The sequence below is a fragment of the Balaenoptera physalus genome (genome assembly GCF_965194825.1).
Source record: "Balaenoptera physalus genome assembly, chromosome: X".
Lineage (NCBI taxonomy): Eukaryota > Metazoa > Chordata > Mammalia > Artiodactyla > Balaenopteridae > Balaenoptera > Balaenoptera physalus.
Window position 1 is genome coordinate 43,445,521 of NC_138903.1, and position 18,499 is coordinate 43,464,019.

The 18,499-nt window shown below is 48.7% G+C and overlaps 2 protein-coding genes across 6 annotated transcripts; one reads left to right on the forward strand and one right to left on the reverse strand.

Annotated features, from left to right (window-relative positions):
* Positions 1–1,341: 1,341 nt before the first annotated feature.
* TIMM17B (translocase of inner mitochondrial membrane 17B) lies at positions 1,342–14,739 on the reverse strand. 3 transcript variants are annotated; one of them, XM_082446684.1, is made up of 9 exons: positions 14,571–14,739; positions 13,673–13,772; positions 12,523–12,586; positions 11,475–11,603; positions 11,278–11,388; positions 9,200–11,187; positions 7,336–7,676; positions 3,670–3,721; positions 1,342–1,526 (listed from the first exon to the last, which is right to left on the reverse strand). In XM_082446684.1, the coding sequence occupies exons 1-6, from the start codon at positions 14,594–14,596 to the stop codon at positions 11,099–11,101; spliced, it is 519 nt and encodes a 172-aa protein (XP_082302810.1). In that variant the 5' UTR covers positions 14,597–14,739; the 3' UTR covers positions 1,342–1,526; positions 3,670–3,721; positions 7,336–7,676; positions 9,200–11,098. The 3 variants fall into 3 exon arrangements, with proteins under 3 accessions (XP_082302810.1, XP_082302809.1, XP_082302808.1); XM_082446683.1 differs by lacking the exon at positions 3,670–3,721 and having other exon boundaries at positions 7,336–7,472; XM_082446682.1 differs by lacking the exon at positions 3,670–3,721.
* Positions 14,740–14,781: 42 nt separating this feature from the next.
* On the forward strand, positions 14,782–18,475 carry PQBP1 (polyglutamine binding protein 1). Of its 3 annotated transcripts, none has more exons than XM_082446664.1 (7): positions 14,782–14,934; positions 15,341–15,425; positions 16,952–17,063; positions 17,260–17,372; positions 17,554–17,838; positions 18,031–18,094; positions 18,261–18,475. In XM_082446664.1, the coding sequence occupies exons 2-7, from the start codon at positions 15,359–15,361 to the stop codon at positions 18,415–18,417; spliced, it is 798 nt and encodes a 265-aa protein (XP_082302790.1). In that variant the 5' UTR covers positions 14,782–14,934; positions 15,341–15,358; the 3' UTR covers positions 18,418–18,475. The 3 variants fall into 3 exon arrangements, with proteins under 3 accessions (XP_082302790.1, XP_082302791.1, XP_082302792.1); XM_082446665.1 differs by having other exon boundaries at positions 14,804–14,928; XM_082446666.1 differs by lacking the exon at positions 14,782–14,934 and adding an exon at positions 15,139–15,158.
* Positions 18,476–18,499: the final 24 nt, after the last annotated feature.

Genomic DNA, 18,499 nt, shown 5'->3' on the forward strand with positions numbered 1-18,499 from the left:
AATTAGTAATTCGAAAAATAATTTTGAAAAAGTCTTTCAAGTATGAGGATCCAAAAAGACCAAGAGATAGACAATGGAAAAGGGAAGTTAAGGGCTATGAAATATTGATGTTGAAAATTCAACATGCATCCTCTTTTCCTCAGTGCATTTGCAAATGCTATACTTATTTAGAATCAGCTGCTCCCTTGAGCACCTTGCATAAATATCAGCCTTGTCCTCCAGACATTACTCTCTAACATTACACCCTGTTCATTCATTCCCTTTATTGCATTTATTGCAACCTGTATTCATGTATTTGTGGGTTGTCTACCTCCTTCCCCCATTAGAATGAAAGTTCTATAAATAAGAGCAGAGGAAATTCCTTGGCCGTCCAGTGGTTAGGATTCGGCACTCTCACTGCTGTGGCCCGGGTTCAACCCCTGGTTAGGGAAATAAGATCCCAAAAGCCATGCAGCTCAGCTACAAACAAACAAACAAACAAATAAATAAATAAATAGCGGGGAGGCCATCTGTAATGTTCATGGCTGCATCCCCCTGTCACTATGTCCAACATAAAGTATGCATGTTGTATTTGATTAATTAATTGATTGATTGATCCTGGGGAAATTTAGAACTCCAAAGGTAAAGAAGAAGCTTCAAAAGATGTGAAATAGACCACATAAAATATTACAGGAGTATCGGAGCTTTCTCGGTCAGCACAGTACTCTAACACAATGGTGCAATATCTTAAAAGCTATGAGAGGCAATTTTTAAGCTAAAACTCTTTACTCAGTCAACCTAGTATTCAAGTATGAGGGCAAAATAAAGATCTTTTAGGATATCTACAATTTTGATTATTATGTACAAACCATCTCTGAAAGAATTGCAAAAGCATGAACTGAAAGAAAAAAATCAGAAACAATGACAAGAAACTTCCCAATTTGGTGAAAAACAGGAATCTATACATCTAAGAGCTCAACAAAAACCAAGTAGGATAAACTAAAGGAGATCCATATCTATACGCATAGTAGTCAAATTGTTGAAAGCTAAGGACAGAGAACATCTTGAAAGCAACATGAGAAAAATGATTCATCATGTACAAGGGTATCACAAGAAGATTAACATCTGACTTCTCAACAGAAACCCCAGAGACCAGGAGGCAGGGAGGTGACATATTCAAAGTGCTTAAAGAGGGAATTCCCTGGTGATCCAGTGGTTAGGACTCTGTGCTTTCACTGCCAAGGCCCCGGGTCCAATCCCTGGAATGACTGTCAACCACGAATTCTACATCCAGAAAAGATATCCTTTAAAAATAAAGGAGTAGATTTATGTTATGTGTATTTTACTACAAGTAAAAAAAAATTTTTTTTAATAAATTTATTTATTTATATATTTTGGCTGCGTTGGGTTTTCATTGCTGGGCGTGGGCTTTCTCTAGTTGTGGCGAGCGGGGGCTACTCTTCGTTGTGGTGCACAGGCTTCTTATTGCAGTGGCTTCTTTTGTTGTGGAGCGCACATCCTTGCCAGGCCAGTCTGGGTCCGCAGCCCTGGGCAGGGGAAAAGGTTGAGAAGCTGAAACTTCATGGTGCAAAAATCAACCAAAAATATTTTAAAAATTAAATAGTTTCTTTAAAAAAGAAAGAAGAAAAGGAAAGATAACTAGAACCCCTTTCCTGAAGGTGGTTGGAGCCACTCATCCTGGATGGAAAAGGGGTTACCAATCCCATCAGACAGCCAATCCATCCACACACCCCAAGACCCAGCAGAGAATGCTCCAAAGAACCTAACGTCATACTTAATGGTGAAAGACTGAAAGCTTTTCCCCCAAGGATCAGGATTAAGACAAAGATGTTCGCTCTACCACTTCTATTTAACATTGTGCTGAAGGTGCTAGCCAGGGCAATTAGGCAAGAAAGGGAGATAAAAGGCATTCATATTGGAAAGGCGGAAGTGAAATCATTTCTGTTTGCAAATGACATAATCTTGTACACGGATAATCTTAAAGAATCCACAAGAAAACCATTAGACCTAATAAATGAGACCAGCAAGGTTTCAGGATACAAGGTCAATATTACAAAATTCAATTGTATTTCCATACACTGGCAATGAACAATCCAAAAATGAAATTAAGAAAACAATTCCAGGGCTTCCCTGGCGGTGCAGTGGTTGAGAGCCTGCCTACTAATGCAGGGGACTGGGGTTCGAGCCCTGGTCTGGGAAGATCCCACATGCCGCGGAGCAACTGGGCCCGTGAGCCACAACTACTGAGCCTGCGTGTCTGGAGCCTGTGCTCCGCAACAGTAGAGGCCGCGATAGTGAGGGGCCCGCGCACCGCGATGAAGAGTGGCCCCCGCTCGCCACAACTAGAGAAAGCCCTCGCACAGAAACGAAGACCCAACACAGCCAAAAAAATTAAAAATAAATAAATTAATAAATTAATTTTTTAAAAAAAGAAAACAATTCCAGGACTTCCCTGGTGGTCCAGTGGTTAAGGCTCCGTGCTTCCACTGCAGGGGGCATGGGTTCCATCCGTGGTCGGGGAACTAAGATCCCACACGCCACGTGGTGTGGCCAAAACACAACAACAATACAGTAGCATCAAAAAGAATAAAAATGGTCTTCCCTGGTGGCGTGGTGGTTGAGAATCTGCCTGCCAATGCAGGGGACACGGGTTTGATCCCTGGTCCGGGAAGATCCCACATGCCACGGAACAACTAAGCCCGTGCGCCACAACTACTGAGCCTGTGCTCTAGAGCCTGTGCTCCACAACGAGAGAAGCCACCGCAATGAGAAGCCCGCGCACTGCAATGAAAAGTAGCCCCCTCTTGCCGCAACTAGAGAAAGCCTGCGTGCAGCAACGAAGACCCAACACAGCCAAAAATAAATAAATAAAAATTTTAAAAAAAGAATAAAACACTGAAAAATAAGTGCAAGATTCATACACTGAAAACTATAAAACCACCTAACACGATCTCAAATCCAATAACTTTTTTTTTTTTTAACGCAGTAGTGCACACATCTGTAACCCCTCGTGCCTTCAGCTAATTGAGTTACACCTCCTTGCCAGTGTCTGGGAGTAAGTACACAGTGAATTGAATATAGACCTTTCTGCCTTGGATTTCTTTGTTTTCCTAGGAAAAAGGTTCCCTGGGACTTTGGTTACCTGATCAGATATGCTTTGTTATTTGGTAAAGTTGTTTCCTACCTTTCTACCACTGCTCCTATAGTCTGTCCACTTGTATAGTATGAGTGCTATATTTAGTTACATACATGAGTGTTATTTTGCAACAAGTGGGAAAGTCTATAGGGAGAGAATGAGCATATCTGTGATACTCTGTTCTCCAGCTGGCCCTGGGGGCTGAAGAAGTCAAAAAGTCTTCTCAGACCAGCGTCCTTTGGACAAACCTGCTCTGGATCACATCATGTGGAAGCAGGGTCTTGAAGAGCTATTTGTATACCTCTGTTCATAGCAGCATTATTCACAATAGCTAAAACGTGGAAGCAACCCAAGCGTCCAATGGTGGATGAATAGATAAGCAAAATGTGGTATATACATAAGATAGAATATTATTCAGCTTTAAAAAGGAAGGAAATTCTGACACATGCTACAACATGGATGAACCTTGTGGTTGTTATGCAAAGTGCAATAAGCCAGTCACAAAAAGACAAATACCGTATGATTCCACTTACACGAAGTAGTCAAATTCATAGAGACAGAAAGTAGAATGGTGGGTGCCAGGAGCTGGGGGGAGGAGAGAATGGGGAGTTATTGTTTAAGGAGTACAGAATTTCAGTTTCACAAGATGGAAAGAGTTAGGAAGATAGAGGGTGGTGATAGTTGAACAACATTATGAATGTATTTAATACCACCGAACTGTGCACTTAAAAATGGTTGAGGTAAATTTAACGTTATGTATACTTCACCACTAAAAAAAAAAAAAAAAAAAATTGGAAAAAGAAAACCTTACGTGAACTTTCTTCAGTCTTGTCTTTGTGTCCCTGAAAATTGCTTTGTTTAGTTTCATCTGCCCAGAATCAGGAGGGTTTTTATTCCTGGCCCAATATCAGTGATGATTGGCCTTTGGCCAAAATCTGGAGACACCAAGTCACACAAGCACCACCCTTCTGGAACACTGCAGTTCTCGGGAGAACTTCTCAGTCTAAAACTGTGCCCCTTGCAGGCCAAGCACTTGCTTCCTTCATGTTTTCTCACTGTAATGTCAACACATTACCTCTCTAAGTGGCAATTTTCACCAGGGAAATTTTGGAATTGAAATAACCACTTTAAGAAACTTTTGCCATGAACAAGATTGTCCATTTGAGAGATTCCTTAGAACAAAAAGGGCAGAAAAACCACATGAAGAGCTTGCTTGTTTTATTTTTTTTTAAATATTTATTTATTTATTTGGCTGCACCAGGTCTTAGTTGCGGTACTCAGGATCTTTGTTGAGGCCTGCAGGATCTTTAGTTGCGGCATGTGGGATCTAGTTCCCTGACCAGGGATGGAACCCCGGCCCCCTGCATTGGGAGTGCGGAGTCTTAACCGCTGGACCACCAGAGGAGTCCCGAGCTTGCTTGTTTTATCTGTCTCAAGGAGAGAGATCATTTTGTTTAACATAGGAGACACCTTCCTCTTCATTTCTGTATTTGGGGATTAAGAAGTGCTATGCCTTGATAAAACTGTCAAGGGCCTGAATTATTGTTTAAATCAGCTGTAATAACTCTCTTTTGAGTATGTTTATGTCAAATCGCATTTTCCTGCAGCCAAAATTCTTCCCTTCTCCTTTCATAGGGAAATGTAACTAGCCTTTTACAGTGATAATCTCATGTTCATCTGAAGCCACTACAAAACCCTTATCAAAACGGACAACAAATGAAGGAATTTCTATATAGCTTTCCATTACTTGTGTAAACAAAGAATGTTGCCTACCATTCCAATTCTACAGGGATCAAGTCATTAGCCGTTGCAATCACTCACCTACAAGTATACCCTGAAAGGAATTCAGGGGAAAACATTCTATGTTTTGGATATATGGGCCCCTAGATAGTTAAGATGCATATCTAAGGAAGAATTTCAATGACCCCAGATTCTTGCATCTTCCCATATATAGATAAGCACTAAAATCCTTAACTGAGATATGGTGTGTGTGTGTGTGTGTGTGTGTGTGTGTGTGTGTGTGTGTGTGTGTGATTAGCAGTAATCTTTTACCAAGATGCATGCTTGACTACATGTATTTCCCAGCCAAAAAAATTATACATTTACTAGTTCCTCCCCTACCTCTTTGAAACAGTTCCCAGTTCTCGGAAACACTGAATAAAACTCAACTCACAGCTCTTATGTTGTGTGTTTTTTCTCCAATTGACACTTGAGATCACCATAAGAAGAGTGGAGGTTAACAAAAATGCTTCATGATAATAGCCACAATAGCAGTGATAAATTGGCCTTGACACTGAACCAACATTGATGGGGTAACTTTAAGGGTCTTGTTGAGACGGTTCCCTTGCATGTCACACCTCATAACAATCATGACAAAGACTGAAAAGGTAGGGTGTGGATAGAAACCAATAGCTCGAGGCCCTTTTGAACACCTCCAAAGGGCTATGAGCAAGTTCTGGCTGTGGTTTATTTTCCAGGTGAACTGAGTTTTTCCTACTGGCCAGAGAGTTATCACCGTAAAGGTAGGGAAACTGCTTGCCTTCGTATTCCCGACTCAACTTACCTCTCCAGTAGCAGGGACAGGCATTGCACTTATTTAAAGAACTCTGTTATTTAAAAGCTCTGTAAAGTTTTAACTTCCTCAGAAACTCTACAACCATTATCACCTATAATCTTCAGAAAAAGTAGAGAGACCTAATGGAATTTGGAAAGTAAAATCAACAAACTTCTAACCCTAACCCTCAAACTTCCAGGGACTAAAGTATTGCCATTAGCCTTGATGGCAATAAGCTCTAACCCCTCTGGGGACCACCTATAGTTAGCTACTTCTGAGTTAATAACAGACTACCCTAAGTGTTTTGTAATTGAACCTCAAATCCTAGATTCTACTCTCTTACAGGCCAATGTGACTTCATACTACTAGAGACTCGTGTGATGCCTCCAGATGGTTACATAATATGTTCAAGCTGCATTTCCAAAAAAGTCTGCATGATCAAAGGGAAAACTGCCCTTGAGCCTCAGTGGAAAAGACCTTATTAATAGGCTTCAAACTGAGGATTCTTAGGAATTCTCCAGAAGCTGATGACTGCAGACTTGGACGGCTTCTGCTCAAGGTGACAGAACAAGATTAATTTTCTGATTCTTCAGCACCTTTTTTTTCTTTTTACTTCACTATTAATCTTGACTATTACTGTACCTTGACACCTTCTAGTAACCAAGTAAAATATCTCTCACCCTGTTACTTTTGACCTGCTATGGATTCCGTCACTTACGGAAAAAACGAAACTAGCTTGTGTGTCTTCTCAGACTACAGCTACTATGAATTTGATTGCTGGATCTCTCTCTCTCTCTCTCATGCAGACTCACACGCCTACCTGAAACTGGCAAAAATGTAATAGCTCTTCTTTTAAATACCTCAGAAGGTAGCTTTCTTTCTATAGGTCCTCTCACATTTCCCTTAAAAAAATAATCCCAGACCTTGATCTTGTAAAAATTGGCTGTTGGTCTCAGATTGTAATGCTTCTGCTGAAGTCATTACAACCCTATCAGCAAGACCCAGCCCATCAGGAATGGGAGCTAACAGTTGGGGCAGTTTGTTCTCTTCAGACACACTCTAGCCTGTTTTGCTGCTACTGTTTAACTCCACTCAAGAAACCCACTCTAGAGGACTTCCTTGGTGGTGCAATGGTTAAGAATTCGCCTTCCAATGCAGGGGACACGGGTTCGAGCCCTGGTCCGGGAAGATCTCACATGTCGAGGAGCAACTAAGCCCGTGCACCACAACTGCTGAGCCTGCACTCCAGAGCCTGCGAGCCACAACTACTGAAGCCTGTGTGCCACAACTACTGAAGCCTGTGCACCTAGAGCCCGTGCTCCGCAACAAGAGAAGCCACCGCAATGAGAAACCCATGCACTGCAACAAAAAGTAGACCCCGCTCGCCGCAAATAGAGAAAGCCTGCACACAGCAAAAGACCCAACACAGCCAAAAATAAATAAATAAAAATAAATAAATTTATTAAAAAAAATAGTTCACACCATCCATGAAAACCTTCAAGTAACACCCATAATTAGGATGGATAATGTGTTGTCCCAGAAATTATGTTGCAAGTGACCTCTGAAACTCTATACACCGTAAATAAGACTATAAATCCCAGCTTTGCCACTTTCAGGCAGTATAACCATGGGCAAGCTGCTTTACCTTTTCGTGCTTTCAGTTTCCTCATATGTATAATGAGCGTAAGGAAAGGAAGGTTCCTCTGTCACCTCCGAAGTGATCACTGGCATATCCTTCCTCTTCTACAGGCTTGCAGGTAATCTGATGACACTGCAGATCCCCTGATGGCCCCGATCGGTCAGTTCCAGAGGTTGGCCCTAAATGAGCTCCTTGAGATGGTTGCCAGGTCCCAACATCAGAGCGTAGATCTCTAAAGGTGTATCCCTGGGGAAGGCAGCCCTCCCACCCCCCTGGAGGACCTGGGATGGTAGGGGTGGAGCTATCAAGGCTGTCCTGCCCAGCCAGGTCCCGTTCTCCAACTGCCACTAAGAGAACAGAGGAAATGAGAACACTCAGACCGGCAACTCCCAGACTTAGAGTAAGGTATGCACCCAACTCTTCTGTCTTACTTTCTCTCTCTCTCCCACTTCTCTTTTTCTTTCTCTGCCCCTCAGTTTCTCTTTTTTTCTTTGCTATCTCTGTCTCTCCCAATATCTATCTCTATCTCCTCACTTTCATTCCCCCTTTTCCCTGTCTTTTTTTTTATGTGTACTGCTTTTTCTCTTGGTATCTCTTTCTCTGCATCTCCATTTCTCCTTTGATGTCTCTGTAAACTGGCTATCTGTCTCTCTCCCTATCTTTTCTGTCTGTCTGTCTGTCTTTGATTTCCCCTTGTCTCTCTCCCCAGCCTCTCAGGGTCTCTGCCTGAGGAAGTGGACAAAGGGATTTCCCCACTCCACTGTCAGGGCTGGAACCTGTTGCTCTTCTCTGATTCTGTCCACCTCTCTACCCCTCCTCATCCACCAAATATCTTCCCTTCCCCACCGCATGCAGACAGGTGGATGGCAAACCCCAGGACTCAGGGAGGGTGAGAGCCACCAGCCAGAGAAATCAAAGCAGAGAAATGAGGAAGAAGAGCTGAGAGACAGATCAAGACATAGAGGCAGAGCTGGGGCTCAGGCGGGGAGGGAGACAGGAAGGAAGAAACTGAGGGAGAGCCACTGAAATCCTTATTAGAAACAGATGGGATTAAGTTGGAAAAGAGAGAGAGAGAGAGAGAGAGAGAGAGAGAGAATGCAGTTTGGGCATGTCTCTGACTCTCTGAGGCCCCTGAGCTAGAGGGTAAGTGGGTAGGCAGCCTGAGGAGGCCTGGCCTGACAACCCTTGTCGGTTCAGCCCCTCAAACCAGCTCAGAACTCTGCACCGCCACCTCGCCTTCTCTCCCGCCTTGGCCTCCACTTGACGCTGAGGGTCTTCCCACCTGCATTACTGACCCTCAAACAGTTTCTTCTTGCTCCTCTTACTGTCTCTGCCCTTTCTCCTCGTCTCTGTCTCTTTTCCTTTATTACTTGTATGTCTCTCAGCCTCTATCTCTGTCTTTCTACGTGTCCATTAGTGTCTCTATGTCCCTCTATTCCTATTTCTCTCGCCATCTGTTTGTCTCACTCTTGCCATCTGTTTGTCTCACTCTTGCCTTCTCCGTCTCCTGCCTTTTCTGGGTCTCTGCAATCCCCCCCACCCCCGGTAGAAACCATCCGGGGTCTGACCCCGCATTCCCTTCTTTTGGGAAGAGCAGCAGGCCCGCGGTCAGGTCAGGGGGCGGGGCCTGAGGACTCGCCCTGGCCCCAACTCCCCCCAACTCCGGAGACCTGCACGACACCGGACGCCCCAGCCCCACCTAGGAGCCGGGTGACGCCGCGGCACTAGGCTCCCACGAAGCCCCACCACCACTCGATGCCGCTCTACAACTCTCAGCCGAAGCCCAGTCCTCCGCTACTAAACCCAGTACTGGTCCCGCCCGGCCCAGCCAGCAGCCCCAGGAGCCAGAGCACAAGGCCCTGAACTTCACCATGAACCGTTCCACGGCCCCACGGCTCCAACAGCTTTCCAGACCCGGAGACCATGAGCGGGCTCCCAAAGGCGGGAGGAGGGCGGGGCGCCCGGGCGTTTGAGGTTCCCCAAGGGGCGGGACCTTAAGGAGCAGGACAGGGCGGGGTCTGAAGGCGGGAAGAGGTAGGGTGTAGAGGCTGCTGAGGGCAAGAAACCTGCAGATCTAGGGGGCCTGTCGGGGCGGAACCTATTTGGAAGGGGCCAGGGAGACACAGTAGGGACAGGGCCTCGGAAGAGTCCAAGTCGATATATAAAGACAGGGCCTGCAGGAGGCTTAGAGGGCACGGCTGAAAGATAGGGAGGGGGTGGACCTGGGGGCGGGGCCTGGAGACATAAGGGTCTGTGGACATCACAGCAGCCTGAGGCGGGCGGAACCTGAGGGCTCAAGGAAGGAAAAGGCTCAGAAGAGCTAGCGGCCCTGTGTTTGACAGGAGCAGGGTGGGATCTGGAAACACAGCGGGGACGGGGCCTGGAGGTGAGGAAGGGTGCGGCCTAGGTGTACCGAATGGGCGGGACCAAAGGAAGTGGCCTGGAAATACAAGGGTTGCAGCCTGGGATACCCAGGGTCTGACTGGCATCCCGGTCCTACCCAGGCAGGTGTGTTGCTGCTGCTGGCGTGGCCATGGAATCGGCAAGTTCGAGGCCAGGGCCCTGCTGGGGCACTGAGAGAGCTGTGTGCACGGGGCCTGCTACCCGCGCCTGCCACTGAGTCCATCAAGCAGTGTTGCAGTTCTACTACCTCCGAGGACCACTAGGACCTCGTTGGGGCCTTGGGAGGCCTGAGAACTCAGCATTTGCACCCCCAGGGAGCGAGTTTGTATAAGAGAGAGGGCATTTCCACCTCTTCGCAATGGCTTGCATAAAAGGGACAGTTGGTGTGTCTCCCATGAGGCCATCTGCACCCCAGTGGAGGCGTCTGCCCCACACATGTAGGTGTTTGCATGCAAGAGACAGTGTTTGGAGCCGATGTCCATCCGAGAAAATCTCTTTCCCATAACCCCCACTCCACCCCCAAAACGAAAACTCATCCGGTACCCTTAAATACTGACAACACTGAGCATCGCAGAGCAGAAATCTCTCTGTAGTGCAGAAGAGAAGATTAAGGGTACCTTCTTCAAGGAAGCTGGGTCTCCCCGACCCCTACTTCCACCCCAGGTCCCTGGTGAGGCCACATGGAGGGGGAATTATCTTCACAAACGGGGTGACTGGTATCCAGAAAGACAGAGTTCACTGTGAGGTCAGATTTCCCAGTCTTTGCAATGGGGACATGGGGGAGAGGGGTCAGAGGTGCCCCATGTGGAACCACCCCCTCCACCCCAGCAATCCTGTGCTCACTCATTTCTTTCCCAAACCTGTTCCTCTTCTGTCTGCTTGTGAGTCAACACTTGGCCCCCTTATTCATGTACTATTCACATCTTGATTCATTCCCCCTCCTACACATTCATCCCACAAACCTTTACTAGAGCCCACTCTCTGTGGGACTCCAAATCCTAGGGCTCCCAAGTCCCTGAAGAGGGCTCTACCCCTTGTCCTAGTGAGCAGCTCCAATGGGTGGCTCAAGGAGTACATACATAGGCATTTCAAAACTGGCTTTAAATACTGATCAGGGCGCCATGCAAAGGGATTGGGGTGAGAGCTTGTTACATATGAGTGGGGGCTGGGGTGCCTGAGAGAGAAGGGACCCATCCATCAGGGCAGCTGGGGTGCCCCACCCCCAACCTGGGATAAGGGAACAGAGTAGAGGCCCTCTCTGGAGGGTCCCAGGGCCAACTGGGAGCCAGCCCTCCCTTCGAGGTAGATCATCGCGGGGGGAACCGAGGAGGAGCTCCCACGGTGGCGATGACAGGCGGTCACTTCCTCAGTGGTACTGCTGATAGCTGGGGTAGCCTGGGGCCGGGGTACCCTCCTTAGGGGGCAGCTGGCTGGGGTCCTCCAGGAATGGGGGTGCTGGAGCGGGGAGAATTGGATAAAGATGAGCGGAGGAGGCAAGGCAGTGCATTTCCCACCTCTCCCTGGCCAGCTTCACCAGGAACTCACCATTGCGGAACTGCTGGGCGGTGTAGCGAGTGAGGAGGATGCCAACACCCTCGATGAGGGCCAACAGAATGCCTCCCATCATTGCCGAGCCCACCATGGCCAATGGGCCACCTGGAGGAATGAGGAGGCACGGGGAGAGAGGTGAGAGCAGGCAGAACAGGGTGGAAGGGGCTGGGGCCTGGGGATGGGGCACTCACTGCGGGCAGCCAGCACAGCCCCGGTCAATGCTCCGCTGGTGATGGAGTTCCAGGGATCTTCCTTGCCCCGCAGCCGCACCAGACCGCAGTCGATGGTGGAGAACAGGCCCCCCCACACTGCGAAGCTACCTGTTGGGGGATCACGGCCTAATTAGTGTTTGTGGGGAATCCCCAGAATATACGGCTCAGGGTCCAGGGACTCCCAAGGCCTGAACGCTCTGGCAAAGAACGGGGAGAAAAACCCAGAGGCAAGGGCAGATGGCAAACTCCTAGGGGATAGCCCCCATCTGTCTCTGTGGTAGCTCCTTCAATCTGTCTGTAATTGCCATCGCACTCCCTTCACCTTCATGGGGGGCTGACAAGTGTTTACGGGCAGATTTATCTGCTTCTATATGGCTTTTTTCTTGGCCCCGCCATGCACTCATTCCTCTCAGTTCTCTGACCAGGGATTGAACCCGGGTGACGGCAATGAAAGCCCGGAATCCTAACCACCAGGCCACCAGGGAACTCCCTTCTATATGGCTTTTAACAGAGCAACTTTGATCTTCGTAACTACCACACAGAATTGGAATTCTGACCTTGGTTTCAGGGAGAAGGAAAGGGGTTAGCAAAGCCAGTTAACAATACAATAGTTAAAATGTTTACTCAAGTCTAACTGTGTGCCAGGACCTGATCTACGCACTGCATGTTACTTGACTTCTGAAAATTTATATTAGTTAATACTACCAAAGCGCTTAACAGAGCAACCAGCACTTAGTAAGTACTACCTAAGTTACATAAATTACAAAACTTACTGTTTTGTCATCCCCATGTTGCAGATGAGGTTCAGAGAGGTTAAGCCACTAGCCCAAGGTCACACATCAGGGAAGAGCCAGGGCCTGGATTTAAACTCCAGAACTCACCCATATGAAATTGTTGGGAAACGTCACTCCCCCAGGAAGTCCCAGGCAGAGTTGAGACTAGAATCTGGACCCCCAACTTGCAGTCTAGACTCAAAGGAGCAACCGCCTCAACTCTGTTATCACATCTGTCTCCCCAAACCTCTCACCTCCAATCTGAGGGGCTCGGATCCTCACAGCGTTGACACTGCCTCTCATTCGGTGCCGAATTCCCTGGAGGAAAGTGGGGAGGAAGGGAATCAGAGCCCGGTTGAGGCCACTGGCAGACAAGGTTTCTAGCTTTTAAGAGAAGGATGGGGGCAGGAAACCTGTAGGGGTATCAGAGGTAGAGATGTGGGGAAGTGGCCAAGAACTAGGGGGCTGGGGAGCACCCCAATATAGGTGCTCCCAGAGCTGGGATGAGAAATCATTCATTCATTCATTACTTAGCATCTATGTGCCAGGCACCATGCTGTATGCAGGGATACAGCAGTAAACAAGGTAGACCTGGCCCCTACCCTCTCAGAGCTCACATTATAGTGGGGGAGACAGATCCTAAATAAGGGTACAGATAAGATAGCTTCAGACAGCAATAAGAACCCTAGAGGAAATAGGATAAAGAGCTGTAACAGTGGCTGAAGGGTCAGGAAAGACCTCTTTAAGGAGGGGGGCATTTATGCTGAGACCTTGAGGATGAGAGGGAGAAACCTGGACAAAGATCCAGGAAAGAGAGCTCCAGGAGATGAGGGGAGGGACAGGGCTAGACAGAGAAATTGCAGAGACCTTGACAAATGCATGGCATTTAAAGTCATGACATTTGATGAGGTCTCCCAGGAAGGGGAGGGGGGTTCTCAGAGATGGAGAGAGAGAGAGAGAGAGAGAGAGAGAGAGAGAGAGAGAGAGAGAGAGGGAATCGATTACGTTAAATTAAAAGTATTTTCTCAGCTTTAAGGCTGTCCTCCTCCTGCCAATTAAACTCCTGTCACTTCCCTCTATCCAGGCTTCCAACCCAGAATCTGCCTCTAGGTAAAATCTGACTGGCTTTGCACACACACATTTAGGTTTTGGTGATGACCCTTTTGACATCACAGCATTTCCACAGAGGAGCTCCAGTTGGGTGGGGGGGTGAGGGGCAGACAGCGGTCATGTTTGCAGTTCCTCCAAACTTCCAGATCCTGGAGCCAGGCCTGGCATATAGTAGGTGAGCAGGCACCAGAATGAATAAGTGCATGTGACTGGCAGCTCCAAGCAGTTTTCAGAACAGTATCCCATGTGGACAGGGCAGGACCCCCGCACCACCCAGGGAAGGCCAGGACTCACGACAGGGGCATTGCGGAAGCCCTTAATGGCCTGGAAGACTCCACCGCCGATAACACCCATAGTGAAGGCACCACCGCAATCATCCACAATTCGCCATGGGCTGCAAGCGGGAAGGGGAGGATGGGGTTAATGTCAGCCCTCCCTCTTGCCATGTCACGAGGACTCTTTCCAACTGGGAGAAACTTAAGTCACCCAAATGGGAAGCAGAATTTCAGATAATAGATTATTTTCCCCCTCATTTAAGCAAGAAATAGTGCGAAGGGGGGAAAATATTAGTCTTTGCCCTGTCCGCCCCTCCCCTTCGCAGCCAACCAAGGAATCAACCGCTTTACTACTACCAATTATTAAATGAATTGATAACAAGCAAAGAGTTGGCAAGTTTAAATAAGCGCTACAGAAGTGTTAAGCTAGCACTGTTACTAAAGCAGAACGGGCTCGCACCCCCTTTTCCCACAGTGAGCACGTCCAACCAAGCCACGCCCTCTTTTTTTTTTTTTTTTTTTTTTTTTTTATAACCCGCACAACTGGGAAAAACCAAGCGCAGACCGTGGGGATGATCCAGCACCGCTCAACACCGCACCACCCCCTCGGCTGGAATGGATTCGACCAGCGTGTCTTTTCGTTAACAAAGAGAGACTGGGAGGTACGAAGGCAAGGGAAACGTGGAGTGGTTCGTCCTTGCACCGCATCTTCTCCTTTAGGCACACAGTTGTGGCCCCTCTTAACGGAGCCCGAGTAGGAGGAAGCAAGTGGAGGGGAGCAGAAGGAGACAACAAACGTCTAAGAGTCTCCCGAGTCTGGGACGTGGCGCTGTGTGGCCGGTGCCTCCCCCGCCCGCCTCCCACCGCTGGCCGTGGCGCCCTAGCAACAGTCCCGAGGCCTGCGCCCCTCGCCGTACCAAGGCTCCCGAGCGTACTCCTCCATGGCGCCGGCGTCCGGCCGCGCAGTCTGGCTAAACCCCGGCCAGGCCACACCCCCACCGTTAACACACGCAGACGCCCGAGCTTTCTGCCTATTTCAGGGCAACGATTGGGTCGTTTCGCCAGAAGTCAGACCAAGGCGCACTCTCATTGGCCAGCTAGGTTTGTGTCATCTGTTCGACGCAGTCTTGTCGTAGCCCAGTTTCCTCCAGGCTCGGAGAGAGAGGACGTCGTTCTGGGCATTGGGAGAAGAGAATCGTGTAGTCCTGGCAATCATAGAAGCGACGAGAGAGAGAGAGACGGCCAGTCTATCAGCTTTCCACTACCCGCGTGACTGTATTGGTAATGTCGGGGTGGGCGCATTTTTTGGAGCTGGAGGAGGTGTTGCACTCTGCTCCCCCATCCCAGCGCTTTGGTTCCTTCCACGCGGTAGTCTTCGGGGGAAGTTGGGTGAGCCCATTTCTGGGGCGAGGGGCAGCCGCGTTTGGCCCCTTTGGCAATGGGCGGAGCCTGGGCCTGGGAGAGGAACCCGGTCCTGGAGCACCCGGCCCGGGAGAGGAGGGTTGGTGAGAGTTTTGGTGATATTGCCATTTATCCCTTCCACCTTTTAGCGTAGGGTCTGTCGCCCAGCTCCTAGTGTAGGTGGGTAGGTGGGGGTCCAGATGAGTACTTGCTGGGGGGAGGCGCTTGGTTACAAGATCCAGATTCAGTCCTCATCTGAGCTGTTTTTTGGTCTGTTCTTCCCTAGGTCTGTCTGCTATCCGCTATGCCGCTGCCCGTTGCGCTGCAGACCCGCTTGGCCAAGAGAGGCATTCTCAAACATCTGGAGCCCGGTGAGAGAGCTAAGAGCAGATAGGCCTACCATGTGCCAGGCTTGACAGGCACTTTGTTGTTGATACTGCCACTTGATACCTAGCGTGGACCTACTTCGCACCAAGCAGTGGGGTGGCAGGCATTTCACTGTTAACAATGCGTATTCCTGACACCCATTCCTACCGTATGAGGAGGCGGGTGGGGACGGGAAATAGACATTTCATCCATAATAATACTGACAGCTGACGTGTATTTTTGGGTCTTCTATATCCCAAGTTTAATCCACCCATCAGTCCCTGGAAGTGGTTACAAAGTATCTAATAGTAAGGATAGTAACAGTTGACAGAAGCTGAAATCTACCGCAGCCTCCTGTGGGCCAAGCACAGTGGCAGGATGCTAATACTTTGTTCTTTACCATACTAGTAGATAACATTATTTTAGACCTGCTGTGGAGCCAGGCACTGTGCCGGTGATATATACCTTATTGTTCAACGTATCAATAGCTGACATGTATTTTGGGTCTTCTTAAGTGTCTGTCATACACATTATGATGAACAGTATATAAAATAATGATAGGATCTATCATTTAGGCCTACTGTGCTGCTGTTGCTAGTATTTCTAACTTATTGTAAATAATAGTAAAAGCTGGCATCTAGTTTGGGCTAAGGTGTTCCAGGTACTGGAAAACTCATCTTATTTTCACTTTATTGATAAGTGACATCTATTACAAGCCTGTTGTGTGCCAAGCATAGATCTTTGGTTAATAATACTGATAATGATCATTGATATGATATTTACTTTAAGGCTGTTGGTACCAGGCCCTGTGCTGATTGTATATATCTTACTAACAATACTGATGATTATAGCTGACATCTATTTTGGGCCTATTGTGTGACAGGCACTCTGCTGTTGCTGACATATACATTTCATTGTTAGCTATATCCATAGGTGAAATCTGTGATAGACCTACGGAGGTCCAGGTACTCATACACCTTTTTTACTCTGTTGATAGTAAATGACAACAGTTGTAGGCCTCGGGAACTGAATAGATTCAGAGAAGTGTTTGGATAAATCCTGTGCTATCCAAACTTGCTACTCAATATACCGGAGTCAGAAACCTCATATTTGCCAAGCTTGGGAGCTGAACAGATTTGGACATATTTTTAGATAAACCCCTTGTTGAAACTAATTTTACCCAAATAGATTTGGATAGTATGGTGTCACATACTATCTGAACTCAGGAACGGAATAAATATGGATACATGTTTTTTAATGAATCCCTGTCTAAAGTCTGAAACCAGATAAGTTCAGGTAACAGTATGTCATATCTGAACCCAGAAACAGAACAGATTTGGGTAAATGTTTTGGTAAATCCTGATACTCAGATACTTGGATTTGGAATGTGAGCAATATTTTTTAGGGCACTTGAGACCTGGCACACACACGTGGTCCACGTGAATGTGAGTGTGTCTCCCCAGGCCCTGACTGCAGGATGGGGATCCCTCTGGTCCTTACTGCTGTCCTCCTTCCCTCCTTGTCCTGCCAGAACCGGAGGAAGAGATCATTGCCGAGGACTATGATGATGACCCTGTGGACTATGAGGCTACCCGGTTGGAGGGCCTGCCGCCAAGCTGGTATAAGGTGTTTGACCCTTCCTGGTGAGTCTGGGGACGTGGGGGGGGGGCGGGCTGGGGGTAAATGGGGGCCACAAGGGAAGAGATCTGGGGGCCCTCCCTGTAGGGTCCTGGCATGGGGCAGGTACAGGCAGAGATTGGGGAGACAAGAGTTGAGGCTACAAGGAGATGATAATCCGTGCTGACATTCCTTCCCTCCCTCCCTCCCACTGCCCTGCAGCGGGCTCCCTTACTACTGGAATGCGGACACAGACCTCGTGTCCTGGCTGTCCCCACATGATCCCAACTCCGTTGTTTCCAAATCTGCCAAGAAGCTCAGGAGCAGTAATGCAGGTGAGTTGGCAGATACAAGGGTGCCTCGAGTGTTCTAGCAGTTCTCCGAGAGGGGTCAGGTAAAAGACCGGGGCAGGTAAGACCAGGCAGGCCCAGCCCCAGGCAAAGGAGGCTGTTGAAGGCAGAGGCTGCTGGGTCCTGAGGTGGTAGCAGGAAGGTCACAAGGCTTTCGTGTCCCCAGATACTGAGGAGAAGTTGGACCGGAGCCATGAGAAATCGGACCGGGGCCATGAGAAATCGGACCGAGGTCACGAGAAGTCAGAACGCAGCCATGAGAAGTCAGAACGGAGCCACGAGAAGTCTGACAGAGACCGGGAGCGTGGTTATGACAAGGTGGACAGAGAGCGAGAGCGGGACAGGGATCGGGACCGGGACCGCGGGTATGACAAGGTGGACCGGGAAGAGGGCAAAGAACGGCGCCACCATCGCCGGGAGGAGCTGGCTCCCTACCCCAAGAGCAAGAAGGGTAAGCTGGGGTGAGGCAAGGGGGGCACCAGGGGTGCACAGTGTAAGGAAGCCCTCGCTTGGCTTCACGCGAGTGCCTGAGCCTGGGGCCTGGCAGCCTCGGGCTCCATTTCTTCCGGGGATGGGAGAGCTCGGTGATCCGGGACTCCTTGTGCCCCCGTCGAAGACCCCACTCTGCCACCTACTTCTGCAGTGGCAAGCCGGAAGGATGAAGAATTAGACCCCATGGACCCCAGCTCGTACTCAGATGCACCCCGGTAATTGACCACCCCTCAAGAGCCCTTCCTTTTTCCTCTTGACTCACTGCACCGCTGACCGTTCCTTTCTTCCTGTCTCCTTTCCCCCTTTGTCAGTTGTGGGTGGGAGGTGCCTGCCACAGTACACATATTATACATTCCCGCTCCCACCCCTTGTCACCCCCAGAGGCACGTGGTCAACAGGACTCCCCAAGCGGAATGAGGCCAAGACGGGTGCAGACACGACAGCAGCCGGGCCCCTCTTCCAGCAGCGCCCTTACCCATCCCCGGGGGCTGTGCTCCGGGCCAATGCCGAGGCCTCCCGAACCAAGCAGCAGGACTGAACCTTCCCCACCCCCACCCACTCTGGGGTTTTTAATAAAAGCTTTTCGGTGGATCATGCCCATGAGACCTGAGTGCTTCCTT

Bases quoted from the DNA above. Each gene is read 5' to 3' on its own strand.
- PQBP1 (XM_082446664.1), top strand. From the start codon at position 15,359: ATGCCGCTGCCCGTTGCGCTGCAGACCCGCTTGGCCAAGAGAGGCATT. The intron at 17,064-17,259 runs GTGAGTCTGGGG...ACTGCCCTGCAG, and splicing joins AAGGTGTTTGACCCTTCCTG to CGGGCTCCCTTACTACTGGA. The intron at 17,373-17,553 runs GTGAGTTGGCAG...TCGTGTCCCCAG, and splicing joins GCTCAGGAGCAGTAATGCAG to ATACTGAGGAGAAGTTGGAC.
- TIMM17B (XM_082446683.1), bottom strand. From the start codon at position 14,596: ATGGAGGAGTACGCTCGGGAGCCTTG. The intron at 13,773-14,570 runs GTACGGCGAGGG...TCCCGCTTGCAG, and splicing joins GAGTACGCTCGGGAGCCTTG to CCCATGGCGAATTGTGGATG. The intron at 12,587-13,672 runs GTGAGTCCTGGC...ACTTTCCTCCAG, and splicing joins GCTTCCGCAATGCCCCTGTC to GGAATTCGGCACCGAATGAG.